The 20,544-nt window shown below is 49.7% G+C and overlaps 1 protein-coding gene across 1 annotated transcript in view; it reads right to left on the minus strand.

Annotated features, from left to right (window-relative positions):
* Window positions 1-6,784: 6,784 nt before the first annotated feature.
* LOC311510836 (adhesion G protein-coupled receptor E3-like) overlaps window positions 6,785-20,544 on the minus strand; it is a 28,805-nt gene continuing 15,045 nt past the window's right edge. Inside the window, exons 9-16 of the mRNA XM_084610859.1 lie at window positions 19,558-19,728; window positions 13,246-13,440; window positions 12,296-12,531; window positions 11,509-11,575; window positions 10,442-10,533; window positions 8,198-8,366; window positions 7,984-8,088; window positions 6,785-7,193 (exon numbers count right to left, since the gene is read on the minus strand). Of these exons, the coding sequence (XP_084466985.1) occupies window positions 7,158-7,193; window positions 7,984-8,088; window positions 8,198-8,366; window positions 10,442-10,533; window positions 11,509-11,575; window positions 12,296-12,531; window positions 13,246-13,440; window positions 19,558-19,728 (1,071 nt within the window). The 3' untranslated portion in view covers window positions 6,785-7,157. The remainder of the gene's footprint in view (window positions 7,194-7,983; window positions 8,089-8,197; window positions 8,367-10,441; window positions 10,534-11,508; window positions 11,576-12,295; window positions 12,532-13,245; window positions 13,441-19,557; window positions 19,729-20,544) is intronic.

The following is a 20,544-nucleotide window of genomic DNA, read 5'->3' on the forward strand; positions in this document are numbered from 1 at the left end:
AACTGATCATTCATTTGTTGGGTGTTTTGCTCAGTGTTTCTGCCAACACTACAGAAACATCGAGACTAAAAGCTTTGGTGTTTGTATTACGGTAGTGCCTAGAAGCACCAGCCAAGATCAGCTCCCCATTGTGCTAGGCCCTTCCAAAGAGCGAGTCACAGACACGCTGTAGTGGTGAGTGTACATTGGTGTGCAGCACCCCTAGCTGGGAAAAAACAGTCTGACCCCCAGTGTCCCCAAGCAACTCGCCCTTTCGACTCCCTCCTGAACAGCAGCTCCCTCCGGGCCGGTGCCAGCGAGGGAGAGGTGGCATCGGCTGTGACGCTCCTGATGCAGGCCGTGAAACAGGCCATGCTGGCCACTGTGCTCCGGTCTCCAGAGATGAACACTCAGAACGGGAGGACAGGATCTACAGGTGAAGGGGCCATCTGGCTCTCAGCTGCTGGGGGATAGAAGATTATACAGTGCATTCAATACAGACACAGAACAGCACTGCCCCCTGCCCCAGGAATTTTAATCCAGCCCAGCCAGCGCCCTAAGGTGTATCAGAAAATGCCTGAGGTTTTCAATGCAATACTTGCAGTCTGCCCCTAGGGTCAGCTATGCTGAGCCAGGCACTTCTCCCCCCATTCTGCCCCCACCCCAAACGCCACTCCACCAGCTGGGTGAGTGCAGAGGGGATGCAGAACCCACAAGGGAGGTACAGCCAGCATGTGGGGAGGGGATACAGGGAGATGGGCCAAGGGGAGGCAGAGTGGGGGAGCCCCAACCATCCCCTTCCCCAACAGGGAAGAACCCCGAAGACCTTCACACCCCAGGCAGAGTGGGAGAGGGGTAAGGATCTGGGCGAGAATGGACAGATTCCTGGGGAAGTGGTTTCAGTGTGGGAAGCTCTGTCACTTCCTCTCCCCCCTCCCTCCCACCAGGTACTGAGACTCACGTTTCACAGGGAACTGCAGTGCAGACAGCGGGGCCTCAGGCTGAGAGCTCAGGAGGAGACGATGGACATTCCCTGTGATACAGTCACCATGGCAACCGCACAAGGTACCATCCAGGAGATGGAGATGCCCAGGGACCAAACTGCAGCACAGAGCGATTCCCAGGCACCAAACCCCCGTCCTGGTTCTATCCTTGCTCTGTCCCCGTGGATCCCCAGGCCAGGAGCCTCGTCTCTGGCTCCAGCACGAGTGGGGACCTTGCTGACTGTGCCAGTGGTTCTCAGCTGTTGGCCAGGGGACTGTGCAGACACCTTCATTTCTGCTTGTCTCACAGAGGTGGGGGCTCCGAGGGGAGATGGCTCAGCAGAGGGCCTCCGTGGTATGAAGTGGGCCCAGCGAATGGAAAGGGGAGGAGATTCTTAGCCAGCTAAACCCCAGGCTGGAGATGAGCATCTCCCTGGGTGGGAACCAGAATAACATTTCCCCTCAACTCCCACTTTCAGGCTCATACGACCTAACTGAGAGTTTGTCTACATGACAAGATGCTGCACTGCAAGCCAGGTTGTGAATCTCCAGCGTACCAGCTTGCGGGTCAGTAAAATCCCCTGTCAGCATTGCTGCAGTTCAGCGTGCTACAGCAGTGCCGCAAGGGATGTTATTGCGCAGCAAGCTGGTGTGCCATAGATTCTCCACCTCGCTTGCAGCACAGTAACTTGCAGTGTAGACAAGTCCTGATACTGCTCCCAAATCCTCCAGCACCAGGGAAAGCTCCTCCCTGACCAACTTCTCTGCTTGTCTTCACTGAAAAAAGTCATGTCTTCGCCTCGGCTTCCTGCAGCTTAATGTTTCCAAGATGGAATGCTTCTCTGGCCTCAGACCGGGGAGGTAGCCTGCTCCAGTGATTACGCAGGACTCCTGAGTTCGATGCCCATTTCTGCCACAGTCTCACTGGTCATTGGGTGTCTAATAGAGTTTAAGGCCAGAAGGAACCATTGGATCATCTGGTCTGACCTTCTGCATAGAACTGGCCCCGTGAATTGAGCCCAATAACTTGTGTTTGTCTAAATTGCCTGGTGCCTTCCAGAAGGGCAGTCGGTCTGGATTTGAAGACAGCATGGGGTGGAGAATCCACTGCTTCCCTTGGGAGTTTGTTCCAATGGTTAATTGCTCTCGCTGTGGTGTCTGATTTCCAGTTTCATTTTGTCTGGCTTCAGCTTCCAGATGTTGGTGGTTCTTCTGCCCCCCACAGAGACAAGAACAGACTTCTCTCACCCGACCTCTCCAGGGGACCCAAATTCCAGCTACATGGAGACAAACCACCACAGAACAGCTCAGCAAGTCTCTCTAGCTCCAACCATAGGCTCTGCAACTATGCTCTCTGAAATTCCCGTTAGCTACACCTGGCTGGCTCTTTCTTCAACTTCAGCATCCCTATGTCCAGAACGAGGTATCATCTCCTGTTCCAACAGGTTTCACGGCTGTTGCTTGTATTACTTATTCTACCCCAGACTCCATCATTAACAAGACATTTCTCAGTGAGGGGAATCTACCAGCTGGTGAGAGGCTGAGGAATGTTCAGCTGAACTCCAGGGTGGTGAGTGGGGCCATCAGAGATGGGAGACCCCTTCACCTCTCCAGAGCTGTGAACTTGACCTTGCACCATAGAAAGGTGTGGGGATCCCCTCACTTTGCTCCCTGTCGGGGGCTCACCTGCTGAGCCTTTGGATTGTGCTGCCTTTCTGGGCTCCCACTGTGTCTGAGAAGTGGAGAGACCTCCTTATTCCTGATGCACTGGAGCTGTTTTACTGGGGGAGGGTTTGCACCGTGTCACACTGGGTTATGATTCATCGTGGAAAGTGCTTAACAGCTCTGTCTGGGTCACCCCTGATCCAAACTAATGAGAAAGCAGCTTCCTATACCTTATGCGGTTCAGGGAATCAGCATGAAACAGTGCTTTCTTTGATACAGAAATCAGCTTGCGGGGGCAGTTGTACCCCTGCCCTCTGCTGGATGGAAGGAGAAAGGCTTGGCCATGTGCCACATGCCCTGTAGTCCTCTGCTGAAGTCCCAAGATGCCAGGGAAAATGGGCTCAGAGGTAGTCACAGCACATCAGGTGGCAGTTCCCAAAGGGGTTTCTGTGACCCAACCCGTCACACCCCATCTCTGCTCCAGTGGCTGAAAAGGGGTAATAGACTCATATTAATGTCACTCAGCTGGGATAATGACAGGTTTCAGAGTAACAGCCGTGTTAGTCTGTATTCGCAAAAAGAAAAGGAGGACTTGTGGCACCTTAGAGACTAACCAATTTATTTGAGCATAAGCTTTCATGAGCTACAGCCTGCACTTCTTCTTCTTCCTTCCTCCTGTACCTGCTGGCTCAGCCTGTAGAGAGCCTTTCATTGGAGCTTCCTGGGTCCAGTCTGTGCCATAATCCCAGAAACCAGTGGGAGCTTACCTTGAGGACAGCAAGAGTTTGGTCTAGTCCAGTTACTGACCCAAGGAATGAGGAAGGGAAGGGCTGCACCATGCAAGTGTTTGGTGGGGGAAAGGATCTACATTGGGTGGAGTGAAGATGACAAAAGTCCATGCGGTTTCTTCCCAGAGCCTGGGATGGGGAGATTAGTTGCAGCCTGAAAGTGGCAGGGAAGAGCCTAAAGACAGGCGCGGGAAACTCTGACTCAGATCCTGCTCTCAGGTACACTGGTGTAAACTGAGCCCACTGTAGTCACTTCATTTTTAACTCTAAGCAGAATCTGGCCTCTGTGATCCCATTGATCCATCTCAGCCCTGGCAGTGCCATCAGCTCTGTGCACGGGGAGGGACCGAGAGCTGACAGAGGATATTACAGAAGAGGGGATCAATGGTCCCTGGTTCTGCAGTGTTCAGATCTCTCCCCTGGGATCGTTCTCTGCCTCAGCTCGAGTCATTGGCACCAGATGAAACGTTTCACAAGAAATATTTTCAGCTGTTTCCACAGATAAATGTGACGTTCTTTGCCCCGACCCTGTGGATCTTGAGAAACAGACTCTCCTCCCTTGGCGCAGATGTGTCCACTCTCAGAGACCATAGTTGAGAAGGGAACAAAGCAACCCTGGAGGGTCAAATGCCTTGGTTTGGAAGGTCCTTGGCATGCGGAGGGTGTGAGGGATTGCAGGAGGGGAACAGCATATCTAGGATCCATGGGAACAAATTTCCAATGTGTTCTACAAGCTTACAAGAAGTGGAAGTTTGGACATATGACCAGGGAAGAGTTTAAAATATTGCTCGGGCATGTAGGAATGAAATCAGGAGGGCCAAATTGCACCTGGAGCTGCAGCTAGCGAGAGATGTCAAGAGTAACAAGAAGGGTTTTTTCAGGTATGTTGGCAACAAGAAGAAAGCCAAGGAAAGTGTTGGCCCCTTACTGAATGAGGGAGGCAACCTAGTGACAGAGGATGTGGAAAAAGCTAATGTACTCAATGCTTTTTTTGCCTCTGTTTTCACTAACAAGGTCAGCTCCCAGACTGCTGCGCTGGGCATCACAAAATGGGGAAGAGATGGCCAGCCCTCTGTGGAGATAGAGGTGGTTAGGGACTATTTAGAAAAGCTGGACGTGCACAAGTCCATGGGGCCAGACGAGTTGCATCCGAGAGTGCTGAAGGAATTGGCGGCTGTGATTGCAGAGCCATTGGCCGTTATCTTTGAAAACTCGTGGCGAACCGGGGAAGTCCCGGATGACTGGAAAAAGGCTAATGTAGTGCCAATCTTTAAAAAAGGGAAGAAGGAGGATCCTGGGAACTACAGGCCAGTCAGCCTCACCTCAGTCCCTGGAAAAATCATGGAGCAGGTCCTCAAAGAATCAATCCTGAAGCACTTTCATGAGAGGAAAGTGATCAGGAACAGCCAGCATGGATTCACCAAGGGAAGGTCATGCCTGACTAATCTAATCGCCTTTTATGATGAGATTACTGGTTCTGTGGATGAAGGGAAAGCAGTGGATGTATTGTTTCTTGACTTTAGCAAAGCTTTTGACACAGTCTCCCACAGTATTCTTGTCAGCAAGTTAAGGAAGTATGGGCTGGATGAATGCACTATAAGGTGGGTAGAAAGCTGGCTAGATTGTCAGGCTCAACGGGTAGTGATCAATGGCTCCTTGTCTAGTTGGCAGCCGGTATCAAGTGGAGTGCCCCAAGGGTCAGTCCTGGGGCTGGTTTTGTTCAATATCTTCATAAATGATCTGGAGGATGGTGTGGATTGCACTCTCAGCAAATTTGCGGATGATACTAAACTGGGAGGAGTGGTAGATACGCTGGAGGGGAGGGATAGGATACAGAAGGACCTAGACAAATTGGAGGATTGGGCCAAAAGAAATCTGATGAGGTTCAGTAAGGATAAGTGCAGGGTCCTGCACTTAGGACGGAAGAATCCAATGCACCGCTACAGACTAGGGACCGAATGGCTAGGCAGCAGTTCTGCGGAAAAGGACCTAGGGGTGACAGTGGACGAGAAGCTGGATATGAGTCAGCAGTGTGCCCTTGTTGCCAAGAAGGCCAATGGCATTTTGGGATGTATAAGTAGGGTCATAGCGAGCAGATCGAGGGACGTGATCGTTCCCCTCTATTCGACATTGGTGAGGCCTCATCTGGAGTACTGTGTCCAGTTTTGGGCCCCACACTACAAGAAGGATGTGGATAAATTGGAGAGAGTCCAGCAAAGGGCAACAAAAATGATTAGGGATCTAGAACACATGACTTATGAGGAGAGGCTGAGGGAGCTGGGATTGTTTAGCCTGCAGAAGGGAAGAATGAGGGGGGATTTGATAGCTGCTTTCAACAACCTGAAAGGGGGTTCCAAAGAGGATGACTCTAGACTGTTCTCAATGGTAGCAGATGACAGAACGAGGAGTAATGGTCTCAAGTTGCAGTGGGGGGGTTTAGGTTGGATATTAGGAAAAACTTTTTCACTAAGAGGGTGGTGAAACACTGGAATGCGTTACCTAGGGAGGTGGTAGAATCTCCTTCCTTAGAGGTTTTTAAGGTCAGGCTTGACAAAGTCCTGGCTGGGATGATTTAACTGGGAATTGGTCCTGCTTCGAGCAGGGGGTTGGACTAGATGACCTTCAGGGGTCCCTTCCAACCCTGATATTCTATGATTCTATGATTCTCATTGACAGTAGCCCTGTCCCACACAGGAAGCAGGGGCTGGTAGCTCCACGCCACTCTGCCCAGATCCTCCTGACCCAATTGCTCTCCATAGGGTTATTGTAACGGGATCTCTCCATCTGCCTGTATCCAGGTTACTGACCTTTAAAGCTATTGCCCAGCTCTTCCTTCTGGGCTGCACATGGAGCTTTGGTCTCCTCCAAGTCAGCCCAGCAGTCCCCATCGTCAACAGCCTGCGGGGAGCCTTCATCTTCCTGGGTGCAGTGTCTCCTCAATCGCCAGGTAACGTCAAGAGCATTTAATGGTGCAGTGACAATGCTGAAGCTCAAACGCGGTTACAGGCCAGGTCCTCAGCTGGTGTAAACTCGTGCATTTCCAAGGGTCCTTCGGGGCCTTGGGAAGCAGACAATAGCCACGAAGCAGTGTGCCTCAGCCATGCCCTCAGCAGCACCTCCACCCCACCAGTCACAACCCCCATGCCAGGGGCTGGGAGCAGGGCTAATGGAGAGATTTTATGCCAGTTCCACAGCAGCCAGGAAGGACTCCTGCCCAGGAGGGCTAATCACAGGGCCATTGCTGCCCACTTTAAAGCCCCTTTACATCTTTAAGCCAGACTGGCATAAAGAGGCTTTAGAACTGGGCCCTAGGTTTCCAGGACAGGCAGAACCTGACAGCAAACCCTCAAACCAAAGAAGCAACCAAGCTCCATAAGCAGGCTATTTTATTATTTACGCATTACAGTGAAACAGCAGAGCTAGCTCACACACACAGCACGCGAGGCCTCTGCAAATCGCCTCCCACCCCCCAACTCCCCCACATGTTGTGCTTTCCCTAAGAAATAACTGCTCTCTGACCTGGGATCTGGCCCTTTAAATCTGGGAGACACAAGCAGCTAAAACCCTAGGGTGGCCTTTGAATTCAGTAGGAGTTTTGGATTTGGATTAGAGAGAGGATTTTGTCCAATCCCGCTTCCCCTTCCAGGTTTTGTATGTAGTTGGGATGAAGAACGGCAACTGCCCCGCTGGCACAGCAAAGCCGGCTGTACAATAAACATCGTTGGTTGGAGAGGTGATTGTTTCACAGAGATGAAGTGGAGGGCTCTCCCCAACTCACCTGCCAGCAAAACAAATATACATTGAGTGCCAATCCCATGGGAAAACTCCAGTCAACTTCAATGGGATCAGGACTGGGTCCTCATTCAGGAATAGTGCAGAGTCTGCAAAAATTCAGCCAGCCTCCACTGAAGTGACATCATGTGCAGGAAAATAACTAAACAAGTATAGACAAAGCCCGCTCCCTTCCCCAACCCATGGACAGGTAAGCCATAAAGTAGCGCTTAATAGAGGCTGCTCTAAATAAACCAGAAATGTGTACTTCCAGACAAAGGTTGTGGTGTCTCGTGCTGGGACTGGAGCAGGGAGATTTTCCCAGCTATAAGTCTCCACTTTTCGCTCCAGACAAAGCTTCTAGATCCTTTCCCAGTAGAGGTAATGGAGCCAGAGGAAATTCCATCCAGTGCTAACTCTTCGTTGGCCTGGCCCATCTACACTGGGAAGATTTCCACCCAGGTTTTGGTTTGCAAACTTCCCCAATTGGATAATTACCTGAATTTGTATCCCAGCCCATTCCACAGCGAGTGATGCATGGAGCTTGCAAAGAAGCAAAGGAAAGGGAATGTGGAGGTGCGCAAGAAAAGAGGAGTTCTGTGCTGGGTTCTAGGAGACCTGGGATTCCCCCTTGATTTGGATGCAATTGAATTTCACTAAGACTCCCAGTGCCGTTCTCAGATGGGTTAAAACAAGCATGTGTCACTCAGGGGACAAGGCATCTCAGCAGCTCTGACAGACCCAGATGGATGCGACTTTTAGATGCTGGTATTGGAACAGAATAGAGGATCTCTTACCACCTTGGTGTTGGTAGCGACAGTGGACACAGACGGACTAAACGTTTGAGTTGTGGGGCTGGGTTTTCTTGTGCCTTTAATCCATCTCCTGTACTCCTCTCTCACCTGGAGAATAAGGGACATGGTCACTACATCATGTAACTAACACCCTCAGACAGGCCACTGCTAGTCCCGTGAAGTCACTGGGTGGCTGATGACATGCCATGGGCGTTACCTGGCGATTGAGGAGACAGTGCACCAGGAAGATGAAGGCTCCCTGCAGGCTGTTGACAATGTTGAATAAATACGCCATGACCATTTTTGCTGAGCCGACTTGGAAGATACCAAGACTCCATGTGCAGCCCAGAATGAATAGCTGGGCGATAGCTTTAAAAGTCAGTAGTCTGGATAAAGGCAGACGGAGAGATCCCATTATAACGATCCTCTGGTGAGTGACTGAGTCAGGGGGCTGCAGGCAGTGTGGGGCGAAACAGCTGGCACCCGCTTTACTGTGACTTAGGGGTACTGTCAAGATGAACACAATGGCAACTTATACCTATGAATCCAAAATACAATATTGTGCCCAACCATCTCCCCCACACACACACACCTTAACCTCCCACAGGTGGCTCTTCCAAAGCAAATGGTTCAACCTCTCATTACGGTTTTGTTTTTAATCTCTTCACATGTTTTGTTTTTAATCCCTTCACATCAGGCCCTGGCAATGTGACAATCAAGAGGGAACAGGATATTGGGCTCTCGGGAACCCATCTATGTGGGTCCACAGAAAGACAGAGGGGTTGCTACAGAGCAACAGTAAGCCACACTTGCCTTCCTCCTCAATGGATGGCACTTTACCTCGACAGTATCCACAGCCACAGGGAAAAGAGATGAGTTTCCTCCCTAAGTAGCACATGGCCCAGCTCTCACTATCAGCACAGACTTGCAGTTCTCCTTACACAGCACTACGCACGGGCAGTAACACCATGGCTTTCTGAAGCCTCAACATTCTGAACTGGTTCCAAAATCTTTTTCCCCTCTCATGTCTCCACCCAGCACTCCCAGCTGGCAGCCCTGATCTTGTTCCTCCCTAACAAACAGATTTCATGATGAGCTAATTGAAAGACAATTTGCATGCCACAATCTGAATGTGCCACAGGACTTACTGCAAGAGCCTCACTGATCTAGCAGTCTCTTCCGTACCAATACTTCCACTGACTTCAGCAGGCTTCGGAACAGACTGCAACTGTCATCTCAAAATCCATCCAGGGACGAAGATGATACACATGGCAGAAAAGTAATTCCCATGATGATCCTTTTCTGCCATAGACCTCTCCTCTCTCCTAACCTGACCCTTCCTTTGCCACCCTGGCTGTGGTGTGTCTAATTTAAGGTCTGATCCAGCATACCCTTACTCATGCAAAATTGTCCTTATTTTGGCAGATGGTCCCATGGACAACTTTAGGATTCATGAGTAAGGGACTGCTGATGTGAGTTAGGGTTTATCAGCTCCTTGGACAGTGAGACTGTTACTCTCTCATCAAGCAGAAGGTCACCAAGATAACCTGGAAACCCTACAGTGGCATGTGCTCAGCTGTATTCTAGCAGCACTCTGTGGGGAATCCCACAGGAATTCCCATACAGGAGGCTCACTGGACCCTTCTAGTACAGGGGTGGGCAAACTACGGCCCGCGAGCCAGATCTGGCTTCTCAGGGCTTTCGATCCGGCCTGCGAATTGTCAGCCCTGTGGTGCCGTGGGCCCCGCACCACTCCCAGAAGCAGCCGGCACCACAGCCCTGCAGCCCCTGGGGGAAAGGGAGAGGAGAGGGCTCCGCACGCTGCCCTCGCCTGCCAACACCGCTCCTCTACCCCTGCCCCCCTGCAGCTCCCATTGGCCAGGAACAAGGAACCATGGCCAATGGGAGCTTTGGGGGAAGTACCCGCAGACGAGGGCAGCACACGGTGCCCTCTGCCCCCTCCCCTCCAGGGGCCGCAGGGACTTGGTGCCGGCCACTTCTGGGAGCGGTGCAGGGCCAGGGCAGGCAGGCAGGGAGCCTGCCTGAGCCCCGCTGCCACCCCGGAGCCACTCCTAGTAAGTGGCGCCGGGCCGGAGCCTGCACCCCGAACCCTTCCTATAACCCAAAACTCAACTCCCTTTCCTGAGCCCCCTCCCGCACTCTGGACCCCTCCCTGCACCCCTGCCCTGAGCCCTTTCCCCCACTCTGTACTCCATCCTGCACCCCAACCCCCTGCCCTGAGCCCCATCGTACACCCCACACCCCTCCTCCACCCCAACCCCTTGCCCTGAGCCCCTTCCTGCACGCCGAATCCCCTCCCATACCCCGCACTCCCTCCCGCACCCCAACCTCTGTCCCAGCCCTACTTTCATGGCCCTGCATGCAATTTCCCCACCCAGATGTGGCCCTCGAGCCAAAAAGTTTGCCCACCCCTGTTCTAGTAGATATAGTGCTGTCCTACCTGGTGTCTTTGAGAGTGGACACATCTTCATTAAGGGAGGAGAGTTTGTCTCTCAGGATCCAGAGGGTTACAATAAAAAATGTTAAATTTATCTGTGGAAACAGCATGAAATATTCCTTGTAAAACATGCTAGCCAAGGCCAGTCTCTCTGCCTGAGGCACAGAACAATCCTATGGGATCAGACTGCTGCAGACCAGTGACTGCTCGTCAAGGTGGGTCATATACCATTCGCTACCAGATCTTGGTCCCAAGCCATGCAGGGAACAGTTGGCAAAGGCAGGGCTGCAATGCATCACATGTGATCATACAGCCAGAGGGCCACATTCTGCTCTTATCTGAATCTGGAGTGACTCCACTGATTCTAGATTTAGAGCTGTGTGATTTGGCCCAAAGCTTCTAGGTCCTGTCTATAGAGGATTCCCTTCAACCTCTGTTTTACTGGCTGGCTGAGAGTCACGTCTGACTGCGAAGTTGGGGTGCAGGACCCTCTGGCTTCCCCAGGACCCCGCCTGGGTGGACTCGCTGTAGGAAGCGCACAGAGGGGCAGAGGATGCTGAATGCTCCGAGGTTCCCAGTTCCACCCCCTCCCCCACCGCGCGTCCTGCACACCACAGAACAGCTGTCTGCAGGAGGCGCTGGGATGGAGGGGGAGGAGTTGATCCGCACGGCCGCCGGCAGTGGGGAGCTGGCTGCCAGTGGGTGCTGAGCATCCGCTATTTATTTTCGGTGCCTATGAGCAAGACAGACAAAGGGTGGGAGGAGAAACAGAGGTATATAGCGAGGGGAAGCTACTTCCCAAGTTAACACAGCAGGCCAGTGGCAGAGTCAGGTCCCCTGACTCACAACCCAGTGCCCAACCCATTCGCCCGGACTGCCTCCATAGAACGTAGGCTATTCTGTTAGTGGGAAATCCTGCACTGGCCAAAGAGGGAGGAATGAAATGGGATCTTCTTGGACTCTTTCATCTTAAATTCTCTGGGAGATATTCCTCTCTTGGCTCCACAGGACTCCACAGGGTGGCAGAGGAGAGAGGAAAATGGGGCCCTGTGGTTCTGTGAGGTACCCACCAGGATTATGGCACAGACTGGTCCTAGGAAGCTCCAATGAAATCCTCTCTCCAGGCTGAGCCAGCAGCTACAGGCAGGGAGGAAGAAAAAGGTGACTTTAATGGGATTACGACCCTTTTTCAGCACCGTGGGCAGAGAGAGGGTGTCACAGGGCAGCTGGCTCTCAAAAGCAAGATAGATCTCAGCCAGCCTGTGACATGGCCGACTCTCCTGCGGGCTGCAGGCTAACAGCTCTCCCCATCTACCTCAGCAGCTCCTGCTTTCAGCCACCACTTCCTCTTCCACCTCCTCAAATGACCCTTCCTGGTGGATGGGCGCAGTATTGAGGGAGGGCCAGACATGCAGCGGATGTATATGTGCCTAGCTGCACTGAAGGAAGTGAAGCTACCCTGATTTACACCAGCTGAGGATCTAGCCTGGGGTGTCTAGAACCTGCCATGCCCTGTTTTAGTGGAGTCGCTCACTTGAGAGAGGGGATCCTCAGGGATTTGCCCACAGTAAGAAGGTGCATTTGTTTCCTACCCACCAATGCCACAAACCCAGCCTGGGAGCTGGAAGTCAAGCTGGGATCTTTCTGGCTTGTTCTTCCACATCATCAGTGGGGCGAGGAGTGTAGATGTCTGACAGGTGGGCAACTCAACTACAGCACTCAGGGCAGCCTAGTGTCACAGTCAGCTCCCAGGCAGGGTGAGCAGGGAAATCTAGGTTCAAGTCAGACTTGGGGTGAGCCGAACACCTGCATGGAAGCCAGATCCCAGCTCCCCTTCGGGATGGGCACTGCACTTACTGGTTGGAAGTTCCGTAGCCTCCAGGATTCACCGCTGCAGAAATAGCCACCACCAGGGCTGGGAATCCATAGCCGAACGGGTACATAAATCTCTTCTTGAACCGGCTGGCGCTGGTGTAATTCACGACCTTCAGGTTCCGGACTGTGAGGAAGAGGTGCAGTCCCTCCAGGAACATCCAGGTGAAGCAGGCCAGGAAGAGGTAGTGTAGGAAGCCAGCAATGACAGCACACACCACCTGAGGACAGGACGAGAGAGAGCTCTGGGACACTGCTTCTGGGAAGGAAAACACTGAATTTGGAGGTGGGGGGACTTCTGTGAGGATCATATAGGGCTCTTTATTAACACATCTCTCCAGTTACGGCTCTCTCCCAGAGAAAATACATTCTTCAGTCTACGAGGGCTTGTCTAAGGGCAAGCTGGCTGGCCCTTTCAATCATTCAGAGACCAGGCCGGTCCTGATCTCCACTCAGAAAAGATGGTTTCTGGGGGTTGTAGTTCCCAAATGAATCGTGGAAATTGTTGGATACTGTGAGGAATCCTAGGATAGGGAGCAGGGACATAAACAAGTTTCCGGTCCTCATAATAGGGAGAGACCTGGACGGTGTCGGTTCTCTTCTCTGTATCTGCTTCAAGATATAGGTGCCTTGCATCTGCCCATCAGTGTGGGGGCAGAGAGGACAGGCAGGGGACTGTGACTCTGGAAATCGAGGTTCCTTTGTCTGATGAAGGATGGAGCCCACAAGGGAAAGGGAAGGACTGGTTTCACCCAGAGAGATTTCTTTTGGAGGGGAGTAAATAATTATTTCTTCAGGACTAAAGAGCATGGAATAAATGTTACCATCCAGCTGAGGGTATAAAAAGGTGCTGGAGTGAGGGGAGCGTTAGAAATGCTGACAGAGGATCTGGACACAGCTCAATTTTAAACCAAGAATAAAAGTGGGTAACAGACCTGACTGCGGGTGCGGGTCACCGTGGTGAGGAAGAGCAGGTCAGCCAGGAAGAGGCAGAGGCAGAGCTGCAGGTGGAGGGAGGTGCTGACATTGCGGATGGAGCAGCAAAGGAGGAAGGTGAGGATGGCGAGGAGGAGGCACAGCAGGGAGAAGGTCAGTCCCACGTAGGTGACGACGGTCAGTGGATAACTCTCCTGTAACACAGCAAAGGGAGACTCACCAGTGAGCCCTAAGATGCTGCATGGGAAATAAAGGGAAGTAAGGACACCCCGGGGAATTACAGACCGGTCAGCTTAACTTCCGTATCCGGAAAGATAATGGAGCAAATAATTAAGCAATCAGTTTACAAACACCTAGAAGATAAAAAGGTGATAAATAACAGTCAGCATGGATTTGTCAAGAATAAATCGTGTCAAGCCAGCCTAACAGCTTTCTTTGAGAGGGTAACAAGCCTTGTGGATGGTGGTGACAAGGTAGATGTGGTATTTCTTGACTTTAGCAAGGGCTCGTCTACACTGGCAATGCTAAAGTGCTGCCATCGCAGCGCTTTACCGCGGCTTGTGTAGTCGCAGCAGAGCGCTGGGAGAGAGTTCTCCCAGCACTTTAAAAAACCCACCTCCACGAGAGGCGTAGCTACCTGGTGCACTGCTTCACTGGCGCTTTATAGCGCTGAAACTTGCTGTGTTCCAGGGGGTGTTTTTTCACACCCCTGAGCAAGAAAGTTTCAGCGCCATAAATTGCCAGTGTAGACAAGCCCTAAGGCTTCTGAGACTTCCCATAAACAAACTAGGCAAATACAACCTAGATGGAGACACTTTTAGGTGGGTGCATAACTGGTTGGAAAATGATTCCCAGAGATTAGTTATCCGTGGTTCACAGTCAAGCTGTGGGTGGGGGGAGAAGGATGAGGCAGCAAGGATACTGAGCCACCCGGCCCGCCTCACGGAGATGGAGAGTCACAGTTCCCCACAGAGACCCCCGTACCCTCTCCCTACGCAGTATGTGCGCGTGACGTTGCACTCCATAATGTTTTATGAAAATATGCTTATGAGTGTAACTATGATGTTTCTGAAATATGCTTTACGCAAAAGGTCTCTTGTAAGGTATCATTACAAAGCTTAGGATCTACTGAGTGTGTTCATCCCATTTGTTTGCATGTATTATTTCTATGTTTGGAGTTAGGAGAATAAGATATAAACTTGTATCACTGATGTACACATGTTAAGTGGAAGCCATTAAGGGTGCTTCAGAAGCAATCACCTGTAAATGGCTCTGTTTACTTGCAAACCTTCCGGTACCTGCAGGCCAGCCCTGGAGGAATGGAGACTAGGGGGTCTCACAGGACATGTGACCATGTCACATGATACTGGAATCCATCTTAAATCTGGTACTTTCCCAGATTTAATCTGGTACTTTCCCAAGGTAGCTCCCCAGCCCACCTCTTCTGCCTGTGGCTCCGCCCATACTTCACCCCTGCTCCACCCCAGGCCCCGCCCCCACTCTGTCCAGGCCCCGACCCTCCCCACTGTCTCCCTCCTCTCTTCCCTTCCACTCCCTGCTCATCCCCTTCCAGCCAAATCCCTGAATCCAAATGAAGCAAATGACATTAGAAAGAAATTGCAGAAGATGGGGAGGGGGGGTTCAAAAGAAAATGGAGCATGTTTTCCACTGCATGCCAGAAGGTGAAGACTGGACATGCAGAAGGTACCTAATTAAAAGCACTAAATTTAGGAATCAAAAATGTCAGTCTCAACTATTTTGATATACCCTGAAGTTTGTCAGAGATTTATTTGAAAAAACTTTGTAGTAAGGGCAAGTCAGCTGTCCTGCCGAATACAACATTAAATATTATGGAATACATGATGCAGCTCTTCTCTGTTTTATATTTTCTTAATCAGTATTTCTACACTCGTTTTATTTTTTAAATGTACTCTTAAGCCTTCATAAAGTAATCATTCCAGATGACTACATATTTAACTCACTGAAACAAAGATATTATTTTAAATTAATCAGTCACAGAGGTTTAGTGTGTTCATAACAATGTTCATTGCTTTTAGAGAAAGGGAAAACTAATTTACTTTGTGTGATCTCCATAACAACAGACACATTTATAAAATTTCACCAACTTTAAAAAATATGTTTCCAAAGATTTTAGGCATAACAAAGGATTTTATATCTTACTAAGGTACTGATTTCGCTGGATGGTTCTCTTAAAACTAGTTCATCAAATAGTCAGAAGTAAAGAAAGGGAAACTCGTTTGTCCAGCTATTTGGAAGGAAGGGGGTGTTGTCCCTTTAAGAGCTAGCCTCTCTTCAATGAGGGGTGGGGGAGAAAGGGATAGACAGGAAGACTTTGGAAGTAAGTTTTTTGTACTATAGTAATTCAAATTAAAATGTGTATTTTAGATAAGAGTGGTTGTTTGAAGGATTTATTTAAAAAACTAGATGTCTGATGATCCAAGCATTTAAAGCTAAAGATGAATACTCCGATTGTGGATCTTAAAATCTATGCAAGGATTCTTTAGAGATGTGATTTTATGATCTTCAGCAATCTTGTAATGAAATACTTTTAAAGCACATTTTAAACTAAGGTCCTGTAGACTAATATGTTCTGAGTAAATATTACAGTAATGCACAACTGTTTTTGTCAGTAAATTCAGAAACTGACAGTATATACCTAGGGGTTGGCAAATGCCTGTTAAATGGCTTCATTACCACTTGAATGGCTCTTTAACAGTTTCAGTGTTGTGCTAATAGGTCTGGCAGACTGGAGGCTTTCACTTTTAAGTTACTGGATCCCCTCCAGAGTAGAGTCACCAGGCTGCAGCAGCTAGCTGTGTGAGCCTGCAGGAAGAGTCAGAACAGGGATAGGAAGAGGCAGAAGGGTGGACACTAAGCCCCAGCAGTGCCCCAAATTTTCAGGTGCCCTACACAGCCACATATGCAGCTACGTATGCCTAAGGACGGCCCTGAGTGGATCACAGAATAAATATGAGTGAACAGTGTAACGCTGTTGCAAAAAAAGCAAACATCATTCTGGGATGCATTAGCAGGAGTATTGTAAGCAAGACATGAGAAGTAATTGTTCCGCTCTATTCCGCGCTGATTAGGCCTCAACTGGAAAATTGTGTCCAGTTCTGGGCGCCACCTTTCAGGAAAGATGTGGATAAATCGGAGAAAGTCCAGAGAACAGCCACAAAAATGATTAAAGGTCTAGAAAACGTGACCTATGCATGAAGAGTGAAAACAATGGGTTTGTCCAGTCTGGAGAAGAGAAGACTGAGAGGGGACATAATAACAGTTTTCAAATACATAAAAGTTTGTTACTAGGAGGAGAGAGAAAAATTGTTCTTAACCTCTGAGGATAGGACAAGAAGCAATGGGCTTAAATTGCAGCAAGGGCGGTTTAGGTTGGACATTAGGAAAAACTTCCTAACTGTCAGGGTGGTTAAGCACTGGAATAAAGTGCTTAGGGAGGTTGTGGAATCTCCATCATTATTTTTAAGAGCAGGTTGGACTAACAGCTGTCAGGGATGGTCTAGAAAATACTTAGTCCTGCCTTGAGTGCAGGGGACTGGACTAAATAACTTCTTGAGGTCCCTTCCAGTTCTATGATTCTATGGAATATGGGTGACCATTTATATGTGTAACAATATTACAAAATTTCAGTGAATCTTACCTTACCATGTAAGGTATTAGTCGAAAAGTTACGATTTGTAAGTATGAACATCTTGTTTATATGTATGTATCATCTTTGCATCGTGAGTTATAAATGTGTGATATGTCTGTGCTGTGTTTCTGGGTGACACCCCCAGACAGATTGGCATCAGCACTATCCAGTTTGTTTGATGGCCCATCAAGGGTAATCAGCTATATCTGTTGGGTCGCCCTCAAAGCTATATAAGTAGGATAGAATTATAATTATGTAGTAGTAGAAATAAAGATAGACAAAAGAGTATATAGGTATTGTAAAAAGGTATAAACATCAGTTCCGTGCCGTTGAATTTCACTCTGTAACAAATGCAAGGCCAAAGCGCTAATTATTTCAGGCTGATACAGGACAAAGAGTCTGTGCTGGAAAGTGATAAGAACTTTGAGGAAACAAACGCTGTTCTTTAAAACAACACCCTGATGCTCTTCCCCCGCAGGGACTCCTTGTCATGCCTATGTAAATCTTGGTATCCAAAGAGGGAAAAATAGATAGTGGGATAAAACTTGTTAAATGAATCAAGAGTCATAGATTGTGTTGTTAAGTAAAAGAATGAATGATGAGTGCATGGAATTGAGAGCCTGAAGCAGGGAAATAATTGGTTAATAAATGGTGCCAGCCTAATCCTAAGAATTTCAACCTTGATATCCGTGGGCCGAAGAATATGCAAAGTGGAGATAACCGGGTGACCCCTGGAGGGCGAACCGGAATCCACCCAAAACGCATCAAGGAAGAGCAAGAAGATAACACCTAGCCATCATGGAGCCGTCATGGATGTACCACCTGCTGATTGAGCTGATTGATGGTCATCTCAATTGTAAATTCAGCATGATGAAGCATCTTCCATAGACTTGTATTGAACCAGAGACCTATAAAAATTGGGTCCAGGGACTGTGTTCTTTGAGTCTGGTTCTACGACCACCCTCCAGGAGCATCGGATGCGCATCTGACAATGACTCGGCTCCACTCTCGTGTCCAGGCCACCTGGCCAGTGACTTGGCAAGAGCAACATCTAGGCTGGTAATTATAACAACCTTTATGTAGAACCTGTGTGTGAATGTCTGTGTGTGTGATTGGATCTATATAGGTTTCAGAGTAACAGCCGTGCTAGTCTGTATTCGCAAAAAGAAAAGGAGTACTTGTGGCACCTTAGGGAATAACTAATTTATTTGAGCATGAGCTTTCGTGAAAGCTCATGCTCAAATAAATTGGTTAGTCTCTAAGGTGCCACAAGTACTCCTTTTCTTTTTGGATCTATATAGAAATTGCATATAGGAATATTTTGTTGTATTTACAATAAACGTGGCAATTTGCCTTGTCCCTCTTACAAGATCCTGTTGGTATCATTTTTATGGCGAGGAAACTCCAGAGGGTCCGAAGACCCTGCTGACCAAGTCCTCCACCTCCCTCCCAGTGCCTTCTGCATGCCAGAGAACAGCTGTTCAGCAGCATGCAGGAGGCACTGGGAGGGAGGGGAAGGAGTAGACATGAGGGGCGCTCAGGGGAGGAGGCAGAAAGACACAGGGAAGAGGAGGAGCAGGGGTAGACAGGGGGCAGGAAGAGGTGGGGTGGGGCCTTAGGGGAATAGATGGAATGGGGGTGGGGCCTGGGTCTGAGCAGGGGGTTGGGGGTCTGCGAAAAATTTTAAATCAAAATGAGGGTCCTCAGGTTCCTAAAGTTTGAGAATCGCTGAGCTCTAGAATGAACGCATTGAGAGAAGCCAGGGGCTATGTCCAAGAGTCAGCAGGACATGTAGGGACATGCCTATGAACAGGAGACTCCAAGTACCTTTCCATGCCCATGTGCTGTGATCTTCTCTTTGGGACAGAGGAAGTACAAGCCACATGGAAAAGGATAGAAAAAGGCAGCTGCATCACCTCCATTTTGTCTTCAATCCTGCTTCTCACCTCTGGAGTAACTTCTCGACAGACTGAAGCTTTGAACAAAGGTCTGATAGACCCATCTAAGCTTTGGATGTGTTCCAGAGGGACTTTACAAGCCAGCAAACTCACCAACGCTGCTAAGAACCTGATATATGGACCTTGAAGTCATATGTATCGGTTTGCTTTGATCATTTAACAACTCTCTTTCTTTTCTTTTCATTTATAATAAAAACCTTTAGTTTTAGATACTAAAGGATTGACTGGCAGCATGGTATTTTGGGTAAGAGCCAAACTAATATTGACCTGGCAATGTGGCTGCCCCATGGGAGATCAGAAGAACATTTTGTTAACTGAATAGAGCTTTTAAGTAACTTCTCATTTTACAGGCCCTATCTGCTGATTGGGAGCCAGAGACTAGAATGCAATAAAGGGGGCTGTGTGATTTCTTTTTTTCAGCTTCTCAGTAACCAGTGTTGGGGATCTGGAGCACAGATTGTGACTGGTTGGTGATTCTAACTACAGTGTTAACCAGCAGTTTTGGGGAAATCTGCTCTCCTTTTTGCAGCCTGCCGTGACCTTGGCATTTTCAGTGTGGGCTACTCTAGGCACCTCAGATCAAAACCCCACCCATCCTGTATAGCCACAGATTATACCCTGAGGTTCCTACTCAGCGGTCATTCAGGCAAAATTCCCACTGATTTTGTCTGACACTGAGATACCTCCACTCTGGTGTGACCCATCAGGAGTGCGAAGCTGGAGAGATGGTCACAGCTGCAGATGGTGTGAGTGCTGTTCGTCTGGAGACTTTTGCAGCCATCCTCAGCCCAGGTGCCTTTCCCAGGGATGAATTTCCAGTGAACGCAGCGAGTCTCTTCCTCCTCTTTCTTTGCCTGGAAACCAAAACACCCCATCATCATCCTCACTGGGTCATGGGGAGAATACTGTTTCTTTTCTCACACGTTTCTAATAGACAATAATAAACCTGAAGTCACCAACGGCTTCATGACTCTCATTGTGCTGCACGTAAAAGCCATTTGGGACTTCCCATTGGCAGTGGAAATACAAGCGAGATCCTCCCGCTCCAATAGCACAAGTCCCTGACCCCAGAGCTAAAGTGGTAATTCCCTTAACTCTGGGCACTGTGGGGTCTATGACACACAATTGTGAAGTTTTGATTTGAGCCGTTAAAAGGCATTCACACACCCGCCCACATATACCCACATGCACTCTAGCAAGTTCATTACTTTGTCAAAGACGGCACCATCTCATGCCGTTTCCCTGAACTCTTCTGTCTATAGGGCAGAGGTCCCCAAACTGTGGGGTGCACCCCCCTTTGGAGGGACATGACAGGTCCTGGGTCAGCCCCCATGGGGGGCAGAGAGGGAGCACCACCCAGCCCCTCCCCACCCTGAGCTCTGCTCTGGTCCCACCAGTAGTCGCATCCCTGACTTCCAGCCCCAGGTCTGGCACCGTCCCCAGCTTCAGCATGGCTCCTCTCCGAGCCCCAACCTCTTGCAGCTCCATTCCCGGCCCAGGCTGGGGGAAGGGGCGGGGCTGGGAGTGGAGCCGCACCTCGCCATGGACTCAGCTGCTGGCCCCCACCGCAGCCTGGCTCCTGCTCCATTCCTGCTCCCAGCCTCAGCTCCCGGCCACGGCTCTGGCCCTGCTTCCAGACCCAGACCCACCACCAGCTGCAGTCCCAGCCT

The sequence above is a fragment of the Lepidochelys olivacea genome, assembly GCF_965140295.1.
Source record: "Lepidochelys olivacea isolate rLepOli2 genome assembly, chromosome: 20".
Taxonomy (NCBI): Eukaryota; Metazoa; Chordata; order Testudines; family Cheloniidae; genus Lepidochelys; species Lepidochelys olivacea.